This window comes from Heptranchias perlo, chromosome 43 (genome assembly GCF_035084215.1).
Source record: "Heptranchias perlo isolate sHepPer1 chromosome 43, sHepPer1.hap1, whole genome shotgun sequence".
Classification (NCBI taxonomy): domain Eukaryota; kingdom Metazoa; phylum Chordata; class Chondrichthyes; order Hexanchiformes; family Hexanchidae; genus Heptranchias; species Heptranchias perlo.
In genome coordinates, this window is record NC_090367.1 from 6,255,759 (window position 1) to 6,268,406 (window position 12,648).

Here is a 12,648-nt window from a genome sequence, read left to right on the forward strand (position 1 = left end):
CTATGCCACAGCATTGACACCTCTGACCTTGATGAGCACAAAAAATTTTCAGAAGCTCTTTTTTTTTGTGGAATCAATATTGTTTGTGTTGAGAACCAAGCAGGAATAATTGAAAAATCAGTGGACATTGGGCCGATTTGACACAAATAGTGCAATTTTTGGGTGAAAGGATAGGAGCAAGGTGAAGATTTGACTCTGAACAAGCACAGCGCCCTTGATAAGCCTGCGTGTCCAATTGTTAAAAGTTCTCCATTGTGCAATTAAAAGCCCTAGTGCATGTAGAGTTAATCGCATGATTACTGGCAGTTTTATTAAGCAGCTGTGGTTCTAATGACAGCCACTCTGAGGTGGGAATATAATTTATTGTTTTTTGTCTCTCACAGATTGACATCTTGAAACACTGCTTGAAGTGCTCAAATCGGCTGAGGGAAGGCGTCTATAGACAGGCGGGGATATGGAACAACAAACAGGTGATGGATTTGGAAGGACAAAGTAGGCTGATGTGACCTCCCTCTCTCTTGCTCTCTTTCTCTCCTTGTTTTTCTTGCTATTTGTCTGGCTGTCTCTCTCTCTGTCTTGCTGTGGGGGTCTGTTGACACCCTCTGGGAGTTCAGAAGTCAGAACCAATGCGTCATGCTGTCTTCTGCAGTGAAGTGGCATAAGGTTCCAGCTGGCTGCATGTACTTCATCTCCTCTTGAACAAGAAACTGGACAAGGGAAAAAGAAAAAATAGGAACAAGAGGGGCAGGACCTTGTCTTTGGATCTTATCCCTGTATGTTGGTATTTTTATGGAGAAAGCTAAAAGGATCTCTTGTGAAGATGGAGAGATATATGTGAAGGTAGTTTGAATTCCCACAAGAAAGGCTTTCAGCGGCTGGCTGTGCTGTGGAATTAGTGAAGTGCATCGTGAAGGATATTTTAGGCCGGTGGATGTGCCAGGAGCTGTTCTGGATACCAGTGCCAATCTCCGTTGTATACACATGCGCGCAGGGGACTGTTACTGAGGCAATACTGTGGCCATTTTGTGTTTTTTTGGGCTGTGCAGGTTTCTGAATGTAGAAAAGTGGACTTTCCTTCCACAGCATTTGAAATTCTACTAGTTGAGATTAAAAACTTGATGCTTTCATGAAGATGTTTGTTGATAAAACGGCAGAGGTGAAGCTGTTATGGCTTGCTGTCCTTCTAATGTGCACTGTAGGCCTTAATGGAGCTCTGGAGTTTGGTGGAACAGCAGGCCAGTGGGCCAGGTATGCTCGGTGGGATGCCGGCTCTCAGGGTGAGCTGAGCTTCAGCCTCAAGACTAACGTTTCCAAATCACTGCTGCTTTATGTAGATGATGGAGGCTATTGTGACTTCCTGGAACTGATGATAATTGACAGTCGTCTTCGACTGCGCTTCACAATTTTCTGTGTCGAGCCTGCCACCCTGTACTTGGACACAAAAGTGAATGACGATCGGTGGCATATGGTCCTCCTGACACGAAATTACCGCGAAACCATGCTTGTCGTAGACACTGAGGCCAAAACAGCAGAGGTGAAATCCAAGAGGCGGGACATGACGGTTGCTAGTGATCTTTTTGTTGGTGGCATCCCACCTGATGTTCGACTTTCAACGCTAACTTCAAGCACGGTAAAGTACGAGCTACCATTTAAAGGTTTAATCGCCAACCTAAAGGTGGGTGATACTCCCCCAGTGCTCCTCGGCAGCCAAGGAATCCAAAATGATATGGAATATCTTTGCTCCAAGCAAAATCCCTGTCTGAATAGAGGTGTGTGCTCTGTGGTTAACAGCAAGGTTGTGTGCGACTGTACAGAGACTGGATTCCATGGGAAGGTTTGCAGCGAAGGTAGGAGACACTTCAACTTCATGATACTCTGTATTCTGTTGAATGTACCATACCCTGTATCATACAGTACTGTACCTTGTGTGACACACAATGATACTCTGGTACTGTACTCTATGTAACACACAGTGATATTGCTGTTACTATTCTGTGTAACACATTGATACCCTGGCCTGTGTAACACACAGTGATACCCTGACATTGTTCCCTATGTTACACAGTGATAACCCCTCAAACTTAATTTAAAATCTATTGAAAGCTGAAGGCCATAAAATCTTGCAACATGGAGTTTAACAATGGATGTTTTTATTTTAGAATGCAAAAAGACACTGTCAATTTATTTAAGCACTTAAGCAATATTAAAGTAACAGTTAACGTTAGACTGATAGTGCAAATGGAGCACTTAAATCCTGATACTAAGGTCTTGTGGAACACATTGATACCCTGGTACGGTACCCTGGGCAACACACAGTTATAGTCTGATACTGTACACTGTGCAACACAGTGATATCAGAAGTCTGGTACAGTACTCTGCGTAACACACAGTGACACCCTCGTACTGTATCTTGTGCAACGCACTGTTATCTTTGTACTGTACCCTGTGTAAAAGACATTTAAAAAGAATTTCTCTGCCAGTAGCCTCTGAATGATGAAGGGAAAATTGATCTGGGCAAATTATTCACAATGGTGAGGGGTTCAAATACCAGAGGACACAGTTAGGAAGTAAGGAGTAAGAAGGGAATCAGTTGGAATATTTTCATCCAATGAGTGATAGAGTTATGGAATAAGTTACGAGGAAATGATATTGATAGTATCCAAGGAATATTTGGACGCATTTGGATAAGTATTTGAATATGAAAGTATAGGAGTAAGGGTAGAGAAATAGAATTGAGGTAGATAGCTTCAGGTGGAGGGCTAGCACTTGCACAGGTGGCAGAAGTGGGATGGGACATATGGCTTTTTTTGCTGTATTGTAATGTCTATGGTTTCTGCAAATAGAAATGATTGAAGATTATGATGAAAAGGCAGGTCAGTGGGGTAATCTTTAAATATTAATGGGCTCGAGGGGCTTAATATATTTCCTGTTTCTAAACATTCTTATCTTATGATGTCCACTATGGGTTGTGTGAAAGGTGTTTATTGGATGCTCAGGGTTTTATTGCACTGACTATTTCCTGACTGCAGGTGACTGGTGGCTGCAATCATCTCCTGTGGGTTTCACAGTGATTGCATTTTCAGGCTTGTGGCTGTGAGGGAAACTTTGTTTTCTAATGGCTATGATCTACATATCTAAATTAAGTCTGATTAGCATAACTCATGAATATATATAATCCCAAAACTGCCAAACTAAACTCTCACTACTTCAAGAGTGCTTCAAGAATGAGAAAAAACCCACAATATTCTCAGAAAGTAAATTTGGTGCGAGAAAAGCTGACTTAATTTTCCTTCTCCATCAGTCCTGTTAATTTGCTTCAAGAAAATATAGATTGAGGCAGGAGATAAATTATGCCTGCAACATTCATCTCAAGGTGGCTCTATCTTCATGCAAAAATGTTTGAGATACAATTTTTTTGACTGGAAGGGGGAGGGGTGCCAGAAGAGGTGCTCATCATTTTCACCAAAAGGACATCAGATCAAATTAGCATAACATATTGATAAATTATCATAACATAGTAATATTTTGGACATAAGACTATTGGTCCATCTAGCCTACCCTTCCAAACCTCCCCTTCGTTTCTAGATATGATTGTGAAACTAATAGCCATGTAATCCCTTTCGTAATAGGAATTCATCCAGTGCTGGATCTAGTTTTATCAGATTAAGTGCAGCAAGTAGGTGAGGTAAAGGTAGGGGAACGTTTAAGAAACCGCATCCATAACATAATAAGGTTCAAAATAAAAACTGAAAAGCAGAGGTAACAGTCAAAAATAAAGACATTTAACTGGGGAATAAAGCAGGTTTCAATTAGATAAAAGAGGGAACTAGCCCAGATAATTTGGAAAGAAAAATTGGCAGATGATAGTGAACAAACGGTAGAAAACTTTCAAATAAGAGATGGTTGAAATACAGAGTAGACATAGTCCTAGATGAAGGTAAAAGGGGTGTCACAAAGATTGGAGTTCATTGGATAAGTAGAGAAATTCAAATGAAAGTTTTATTTAAAAAAAAAGTGTATGACAAACCAGGGGCTAACAATACAAAAGAAAACCAAGTAGGTGTAGAAAATGTAGAGAGAAAACACAGTAAAAAGATTAGAAAGGCTAAGAGGAGGTATAAAGCAAGACCATGGGGAAATATAAAGGGAAATAGTAAAGGATTTTATAGACACATAAAAAGTAAAAGAATAATTTCAGAATTAGGGTAGGCCTGATTAGACACAAATATCAAAATCTTCCCATGGAGGATAAAGGAATGGCAGAGATAGTAAATGAGTAGTTGGCCTCAATTTTTTTTACAAGTGTATGATAATTGGAATGATAGGGTAGAAAAGTTAGATAGGATAGCAATAGCCAAATGAATAGTACTGTAAGAAGTGGCAGAACTCAAATCAGAAAAGGCACCTGGTCCTGATGGTACACACCCTAGAATGCTGAGGAATGTCAGAGAAGAAATAGGAGAGGCTCTAACCACAATCTTTCAAACATCCTTGGATATGGAATTTGAGCCAGAGGTCTGGAGAACTGCCAATGTAGCATCTTTGTTCAACCTGGGTAACTCTGGGTAACTATAGACCTGTCACCCTAACATTGGTAGTGGATAACCTTCTAGAGGCCTTAATAATGGATAAAATTAATGTTCTCTTAGAAAGCCATGGATTTGTAAAAGGCAAGTTATGTCTGACAAACGTAATAGAGTGCTTTAAGGAAATAACAGAATGTATTGATAAAAGAAACTCAGAGCATGTTGTGTATATCGATTTTGAAAGGGCAGTTGATAAGCTGTGTATAGGAGGCTTGTTAGTAAAATTAAGATGCATGGCATTAATGGCAACATGGCAGCAAAGATAGGAAGTTGGCTAAAGGGTAAAAAAAAAACAGAATAATGGTTAATTGATGTTTTTTGGACTGGAGGGATCAAAACAGAGGTATCCCCCAGGTCGGTGTTGGGACCATTACTCTTCTTAATATATGAAAGATTTGGGCTGGGAATCTGCTTGGAGCTGATCCTGCACTGCCACTATAACTTTGCCAGGACTGAGCCCAAAACTCTGTTTACGTGCGTAAATAGGGCTTCTGCCGCATCTCTGGTGGTTACAGTGGCCGAGTGGGAGCAGCTCCAAGGAAAGTTCCCGGCCATGGATTCCAGTATATGGGACACAGTATCAAGATTCGGATAATACAAAAATAGGGAGCATAGATAACTGAAAAAGAATTGCAGTGAATTAAGGAGGAAATTAATGAGTTAGTAGATTGGGCAGATAGATGTTGGATAAAATATAAAGTGGAGAAAAGTGAAATTATCTATTTTGGAAGGTCTTATAAGAAATGTAGACAAAATAGTAAAACTTTAAAAGGAGTAGAAGAGTAAAGAATTCTGATAAACAAATCTTTAAAAATGGGATGGCAAGTTAGTGGGATCCTAGGTTTTGTAAATAGAGACCTAGAATACAAAAGGCAAAAAGTAATGCTAAACCTATATAGATTATTGGTTAGGCCTTAATTAGAATATTGTGCCCAGTTTTGGGTGCCTTACTTCATGAAGGATGGGGAAAGGGCGGGAAAGTGGAGTTGAGGTAAAAATCAGATCAGCCATGATCTCATTAAAATGGCGGAGCAGGCTCGAGGGGCCGAATGGCCTACTCCTGCTCCTATCTCTTATGGTCTATAGGAAGTCAAGGCCATGGGAAGGGTACAGGAGAGACTGACTAAAATGATACTAAGGATGGGAAGCTTTAGCTATGAGGAGATACTAGAGAAGCTGGGGCTCTTATCACCAGCACAGGGAAGGTTAAGAGTAGATTTGATAAAGGTATTCAAAATTATGAGGGGTTTGTTGCCCTCCCACTGATTCTGCAAACTCCAGCAGGGTCAGCCCTGGAGAGCAGCGGCGGGCATGATGACATGGGTTATGGTGGCATCGTGGCTCATAGATTTTTGGGGCCCAGTTGTTTTCCGCCTCCAGTTTTTTTTTGCTATTTTTTCCTTTACCGTTTTAAGAATGTTGATTGCCCTCTTGGCCAAGTGTCCATTCTTCATTGAATGTTAACGGGCTATTTGACCATGAAACACATGCCATCCTCACCTGATGTCCCCAAATGTGTACTTTTCTGCAGGGGATAGTGAATAAGAGTGAGAACGTTGGCTGATTGTTTTTCTCCCTTGCACCCAGGAATTTTAAGATAAATATGTAACTTGACAACTGCTGGCCCTGCTGAGATCAGTGAACTGCACAGATCGGAAATTGATCCTGGGACCTTCCTGCTCTGTATGGTTCAGTGCCTTTATCATTCGAATCATCAGGGAGCCAATCAATTAATTGCAGCAAAAGTCCATTTCCTGACAAATCTTTGAATATATCTAAATTTAGTCTAATCATAATTCATTAATGCGCTGTCCCTAATATTATGCTTATGCTCAGCACTGTTCATATTGATAAAGTCTTCATGATGAGTTTTTTAATTATTAATTCAAATAAAAAGATGTTTCCACCTCCCCATCCTTCATCACTCCCCAGTAACTAGTCTCTGTTTTCTTCTATCTAACCAATTAGTATTCCAAGTTATAGCTTCATCTGGGAACTCGCAAGTTTTCACTTTAGCTATAAGTCTTCTGTAAAGGACTTTATCAAATTCTCTCTGACTCATTCAGAATTAATATTTTTAACATTATCATGAATGATTCTAAACACACAAAGCAAAACGCGAGAAAATACATCAATGCCCATCCTATCCATGAGATGGTGTTGCCCATCTGCTCAGGATACAAACTCTTAGGGTTAATGCTAAACCCTTTAAGTCAAATCTTTATTAAACAACCTTTTTAATTGGAAATAGCAGACTGGCTTTATCAGTTATAATGGTTCTAATTGGGCAACAGCATTTCCCCAGGGTTTGCTCTGGAACCCCTGTTATCCTTAATAAGGGGATTGTCAATGGAATGTTTACATTTGTAGATGACAGAAATCTGTGCCAGAAAGCAAGGTGTTGGGAGGAGATGATGATTATTTATAAGGACCTACATTCAGTCAATTAGACATATAAAAAGAATTTACTTTTAAGAAATGTAATGTGTGTATTAGCACTTAAAATGGTGAATGTAACAACAGAATGAAGATTATATCACTAAATAAACAATGAATGGTAAATAGCCAGTGTGCACATTATATAGTAACAATTGTCAAGACCAATGGAGTGTTGGGATATAGAAACAAGTATGGTATGTATAGAGCTGATTTACCTGCCTCCTCCCACTGCCCAGGCACTAAACATATAGGGCAGATACAGAGAAACTATTTCCACTAGTGAGGCAATCCAGATCAAGGGGGCATAATCTTAAAATTAGAGCTAAGCCAGTTAGCAGTGAAATCAGGAAGCATTTTTTCACACAAAAGGCAGCGGAATTCTGGAGCTCTCTCCCTCAAAAGGCTGTGGATGCTAAGTCGATTGAAATTTTCAACACTGAGATCGATAGACTTTTGTTAGGCAAGGGTATCAAAGGAAATGGAGAAAAAGTGGGTAACCGGAGTTGAGCTACAGATCAGTACCCACACGGACTGTAAAAAGTCGGATAGTCAGGTGGTAAAGGATAGAATACTAGAGCCTGATCTTCAGTTGCTTCCAAGCCTTTATTCACAGAGCTCCACATTACACACAGTTCACACCCGAGATAAGCTCCCTCCTATAAATAGATACGAGAGTCCCCAATTGAGACGCACCAGCTGAATACAATTAACAGTAATTGATATAAATCACATGAACACAATTAACACAGACCACCAGGCCAGTGGTAGGTTTGGGCCAGACAACATTGTCGACTTTTCAGGATGCCTTGCACCCAGGCGCCCAGCAAGTATGGAGCATAGGAAATGAGGCGGGAAATCAGGAATGTCTCATCCCTCCTCAATTACGCTAGATCAGTCTGATCTGCGTCTGCAGGCCACGCCTCGTTCCCTCCTGTCAAGAGAGTCCCAGAAACCCTGCAACAGTGCTAAAAGGGTAGAGCCAATCTGAGTCCCAACCTTTTTTTCCTGATCGTTCCTTTTTCTCCATCTCATGGATACGGTGAGCATTGATGGACCATGTTTTCCCTTCTTTTCATAAATCATCTTCCATTTTCATATCTTGAGCAAAAAAAAAGATCTGAATGTGAAGCAATATTCCCTGTTTCATTTCCGTGCATAATACTAAAATTAGTGAACAAAGGAAAATCATCGAGACATTGACAAGAGCTCAAAGAAGACCTTAACCTAATGAACTACAAAGAGAGAACAATCTGCCTCACTAGCTAAGCAAACTCTTTATTTTATTATTGAGAAATTTAGGGCAAGTGCCAGGGCTCATAGTGTAGGGTGCCACAAAGAGTAGAAGAGAAGACAAAGTAAATAAGGAAATACGCCATTTACATGGGGGTTCTCCCGATCATCTGTCATAACTTTGGAAGATTGGTGGAAACCCTGGAGAAATAGGGTAAATGGCCATTTAGGTCATTTCTCCGTACTTTCTGCCGATCCTCCGCAGAAGTTACAATGGGATTTTGGGGGATCCCTGTGGAAATTCTAAGCCATAGTGTTTAGGAGATGCCAGGTTTGGATGTGGGGAGAGACATGATCCAGGAAATCAGTGAAGTGAATGTGGAGAAGTTCTTTCTGCTGAATCAGGAAAAAACTCAGGAATATGATTATATCTGAGGAAATTTTGAGCTAAATGTTAAGAAACTACTTCGCACTTGGTTATTGGAGTAGGCTCTCATACAGTATGGTGAGATTTGACCCATTGTGCCTGCAGAGGTATCATCTCCCCCACCAGAATGATACCTGGACTTCAAGGGTTAAGTTACGAGGCGAGATTACACAAATTGGGGTTGTATTCTCTCGAGTTTAGAAGGTTAAGGGGTGATCTGATCGAAGTTTATAAGATATTAAGGGGAACGGATAGGGTAGATAGAGAGAAACTATTTCCGCTGGTTGGGGATTCTCGGCATGATGTGGAGATGCCGGTGATGGACTGGGGTGGACAAATGTAAGGAATCTTACAACACCAGGTTATAGTCCAACAGTTTTATTCTAGGAGTAGGGGGCACAGTCTAAAAATTAGAGCCAGACCTTTCAGGAGCGAGATTAGAAAACATTTCTACACACAAGAAGTTTGGAACTCTCTTCCGCAAACGGCAATTGATACTAGCTCAGTTGCTAAATTTAAATGTAAACAATTTTACAACACCAAGTTATAGTCCAGCAATTTTATTTTAAATTCACAAGCTTTCGGAGGCTTCCTCCTTCGTCAGGTGAACGATGTGAAAAATTTCTCAAATTTAAATGTGAGATAGATAGCTTTTTGGCAACCAAAGGTATTAAGGGATATGGGCCAAAGGCAGGTATATGGAGCTAGATCACAGATCAGCCATGATCTTATCAAATGGCGGAGCAGGCATGAGGGGCTGAATGGCCTACTCCTGTTCCTATGTTCCAGAACTTGCTACCTTCATTCTGTTTCCCTGCCCTTTTCCCCTCCTATTTAAAATATTTTTATTTGAGTGTTTATCAAATTCCCTGGTAAGTGTTGTGATTATCTGGCTTCAATAGATACTTGTAATAATACATCTTTAAAATTAATTTCCGGGATGTGGACATTGCTGGCAAAGCTAGCATTTATTGCTCATCCTTGTGTTGTGATGGGCATTGGCCTTGAACCGCTGCAGGTTTTCTTGATACAACTGAGTGGCCTGCTAGGCCACTTCAGAGTGTAGTTAATAATCAACCACGTTGGTGTGGGACTGGAGTCACATATAGGCCCAGACCGGGTAAGGAGGGCAGGTTTCCTTCCCCAAAAGGACATTAGTGAACCAGTTGGGTTTTTACGACAATTCGACAGCTTCATGGTTACTTTTACTGATACTAGCTTTTTATTTCCAGATTTTTAAAAACATAGGAACATAGGAACAGGAGTAGGCCATTCAGCCCCTCGTGCCTGCTCCGCCATTTAATAAGATCATGGCTGAATTCAAATTCTCAAACTACCATGTAGGATTAGAACTCATGGGGCCCGATATTAGGAGGGAGGCGGGTTGGCAGCGGGTGGTCGGCTGGGTGCATGGGTAACCCGCCCAGTGAAATTGGTGGGTTTGGCACGCGATCGTAAGTAAATTGAAGCCACTTACCTTGGCTTCCGGGTTTCGCGCTGGAAAGCTGCGCAGCGGGCGGACTGCGCACCCGCATCATAGGCTGTCAGCTGGAAGAGCCCTATTTAAAGGGGCAGTCCTCCACTGACTGATGCTGCAAAAAATAGGCAAAATTACAGCATGGAGCAGCCAAGGGGGAAGGCTGCACCCAGGTTTAATGATGCCTCACTCCAGGTCTTACTGGATGGGGTGAGGAGGAGGAGGAGGGAGATCTTCCACCCGGCGGACAGGAGGAAGTGGCCTGCCTCTGCCACCACGAAGGCCTGGCTCGAGGTTGGCAGAGGAGGTCGCCAGCACCACCAACATATCACACACCTGCATACAGTGCAGGAGGCGCTTCAATGACCTAACCAGGTCAGCCGAAGTGAGTACTCTTACTCATTCCCCTACACTCCGTCTGCCACATCGCCGCCCCCACCCCACATTTCCTTCTGCACTGCCAACCCTACTCTATCACATCACTCCTCACACCCACTCAAAGCTGATCTTCATCTTACCTGCACGTCTTCACCTCCCCAGTACTCATCCTACCACTATCACTCAACCCAATCCTCATATAAACTCATGGCTCTGTCTCACACTCACCCTCCCATGCATCTCTTTCACGGTCAGCCTCACCCAATCTGCCACTACCTGTGCTGCAGCCACAGGGCATGCATCACTTATGTTTAGTAGGAAACGTAAGGCAAACGTGTCGTGAGCATGAAGGGGATGCACAAGGGTGTTTGAGGGTTTGTCATGGTTTTACTTATATTTTGATTTCTGATCAACTCACATTACATATTAAATTGTCATCACTACTGCCACATCTTGGCCATTCTTGACTGGCTTGTGCAATGTTCATGAGGTTCTCCATGAACACCCTTGATGCCACCCATTGGGTCACCCTACAGTGGGTGTATGTGTACTTGCACGACTATGTTGTGCAGGTGCCTGTTGCGCAGCACTGTGTTGTGTAGCTCCACGTGGTGGAGGTGGACGGCATGCCTGGCAAGGCTGGTGATGTTGGTCATTCTTCAATGGAGTTATGAATGCAGCTATGGAACCCCCCCCCCCCCCCCCCCCAATCCTAACGGTGTGAGTGTGAGGGGATCTGCAAAGTAGGTAAATGTGTTTGGACAGCAGAGTTTAGGGTATGATGTAATAATTTTGAGTGTGGAGCCAACGGTGTGGCAGGCAAAACTTTGTCTGAGGTGACAGAGTGCCCTGCTGCAAGGAATCCTCTCCATCTCCCAATGGCTGCTGACTGAAACACGTCTGCAACTACAGGGAGTGTTTCCCACAGCATGGGAAACACCGTGGAGGAGAGTCCAAAATCACATAGCTGCTAAAATCTCTTCCCAACGAGGTCTGTCAACGACCTCAAGTACCTCCCTAACTATCTAAACTGTCATACCGCCAGCTTTAATTGCCGGTGGGAGTCCTGCATGTGGGGGCTGCGCGCGCACCGATTTGCGTCATTGGGGAACTCGGAAATGGGCGGGTTGGAGCCGACCTGCTCCGGGATTCCCCAATTTTAGGAACCCCTCCCGCCACGAACGCATCTGCTCGGCCATCCTAAAATTGACCCCATGTTCTCTGGATTATTAGTCCAGGACACTGGATTACCAGTCACAGTAATATAACCACCATGCTACTGTACCCAGATTCACCACCTCACTTCTGGATTCACTATCCCTTCATATAAAACTCAGTCCTATTTGCCATTTAATGCCTTTAGATGTATGCAAAGCTGCTTTTAAGCATATGAAGATACGAAAATTACATATGTAAATGACAGGCAGGAAAAGTACGACTGGCCTATCTAGCCTGTCCCATATAAATGTGATACCGGATGCATCAGGATACAGACATTACCTACCCACATGGAGCCATGTAATGTCCTGGGGGAGGCGAAAAAAGATAAAAACCCAGGCCAATTAGGGGAAAAAATCTGGAAAATTTCTCTCCGACGCCTTTTGGTGAGCGAAACGAGTCCAGGAGATCACATTGACCCACAGTTATATTACTGGGTACTTACATCTTGTACAAGGTGATCTCCACCCCAGCCAGAAACAGGTCCAGCTTTCTCTTGATGGAATTCAGCGAATCAGCGTTCACTGCACAAGCCGGCTGTCTGTTCCGCAGGTCCACTATTCTCTGGGAAAAGAGCCACCTAACATTCAACCTAGTTATTCCCTTAACATAACTTGCAATCATGACAATCGTGGGGATAAACTTTTTTACGCAGTGAGTAGTTATGATCTGGAATGCGCTGCCTGAACGGGTGTTGGAAGCAGATTCAATCATGGCTTTCACAGAGGAATTGGATAAATATTTAAAGAGAAAAAATGTACAGGGCTACGGGGAAAGAGTGGGTGAGCGGGACTAACTGGATTGTTCTTACAAAGAGCCGGCACAGGCTCGATGGGCAGAATGGCCTCCTTCTGTGCTGTAACGATTAGATGATTCTATGATTCTATGACCCC

General features: G+C 42.5%; 1 protein-coding gene across 17 annotated transcripts in view; it reads left to right on the forward strand.

Moving 5' to 3' along the window:
• Window positions 1-1,150: 1,150 nt before the first annotated feature.
• Window positions 1,151-12,648, forward strand: part of LOC137306476 (neurexin-2-like) — a 1,403,359-nt gene continuing 1,391,861 nt past the window's right edge. For 16 of the 17 annotated variants that reach the window (XM_067975720.1, XM_067975733.1, XM_067975727.1 and 13 more), the window contains exon 1: window positions 1,151-1,847. In XM_067975720.1, the coding sequence (XP_067831821.1) occupies window positions 1,187-1,847 (661 nt within the window). In that variant the 5' untranslated portion in view covers window positions 1,151-1,186. The remainder of the gene's footprint in view (window positions 1,848-12,648) is intronic. The other variant, XM_067975726.1, reaches the window with a different exon arrangement.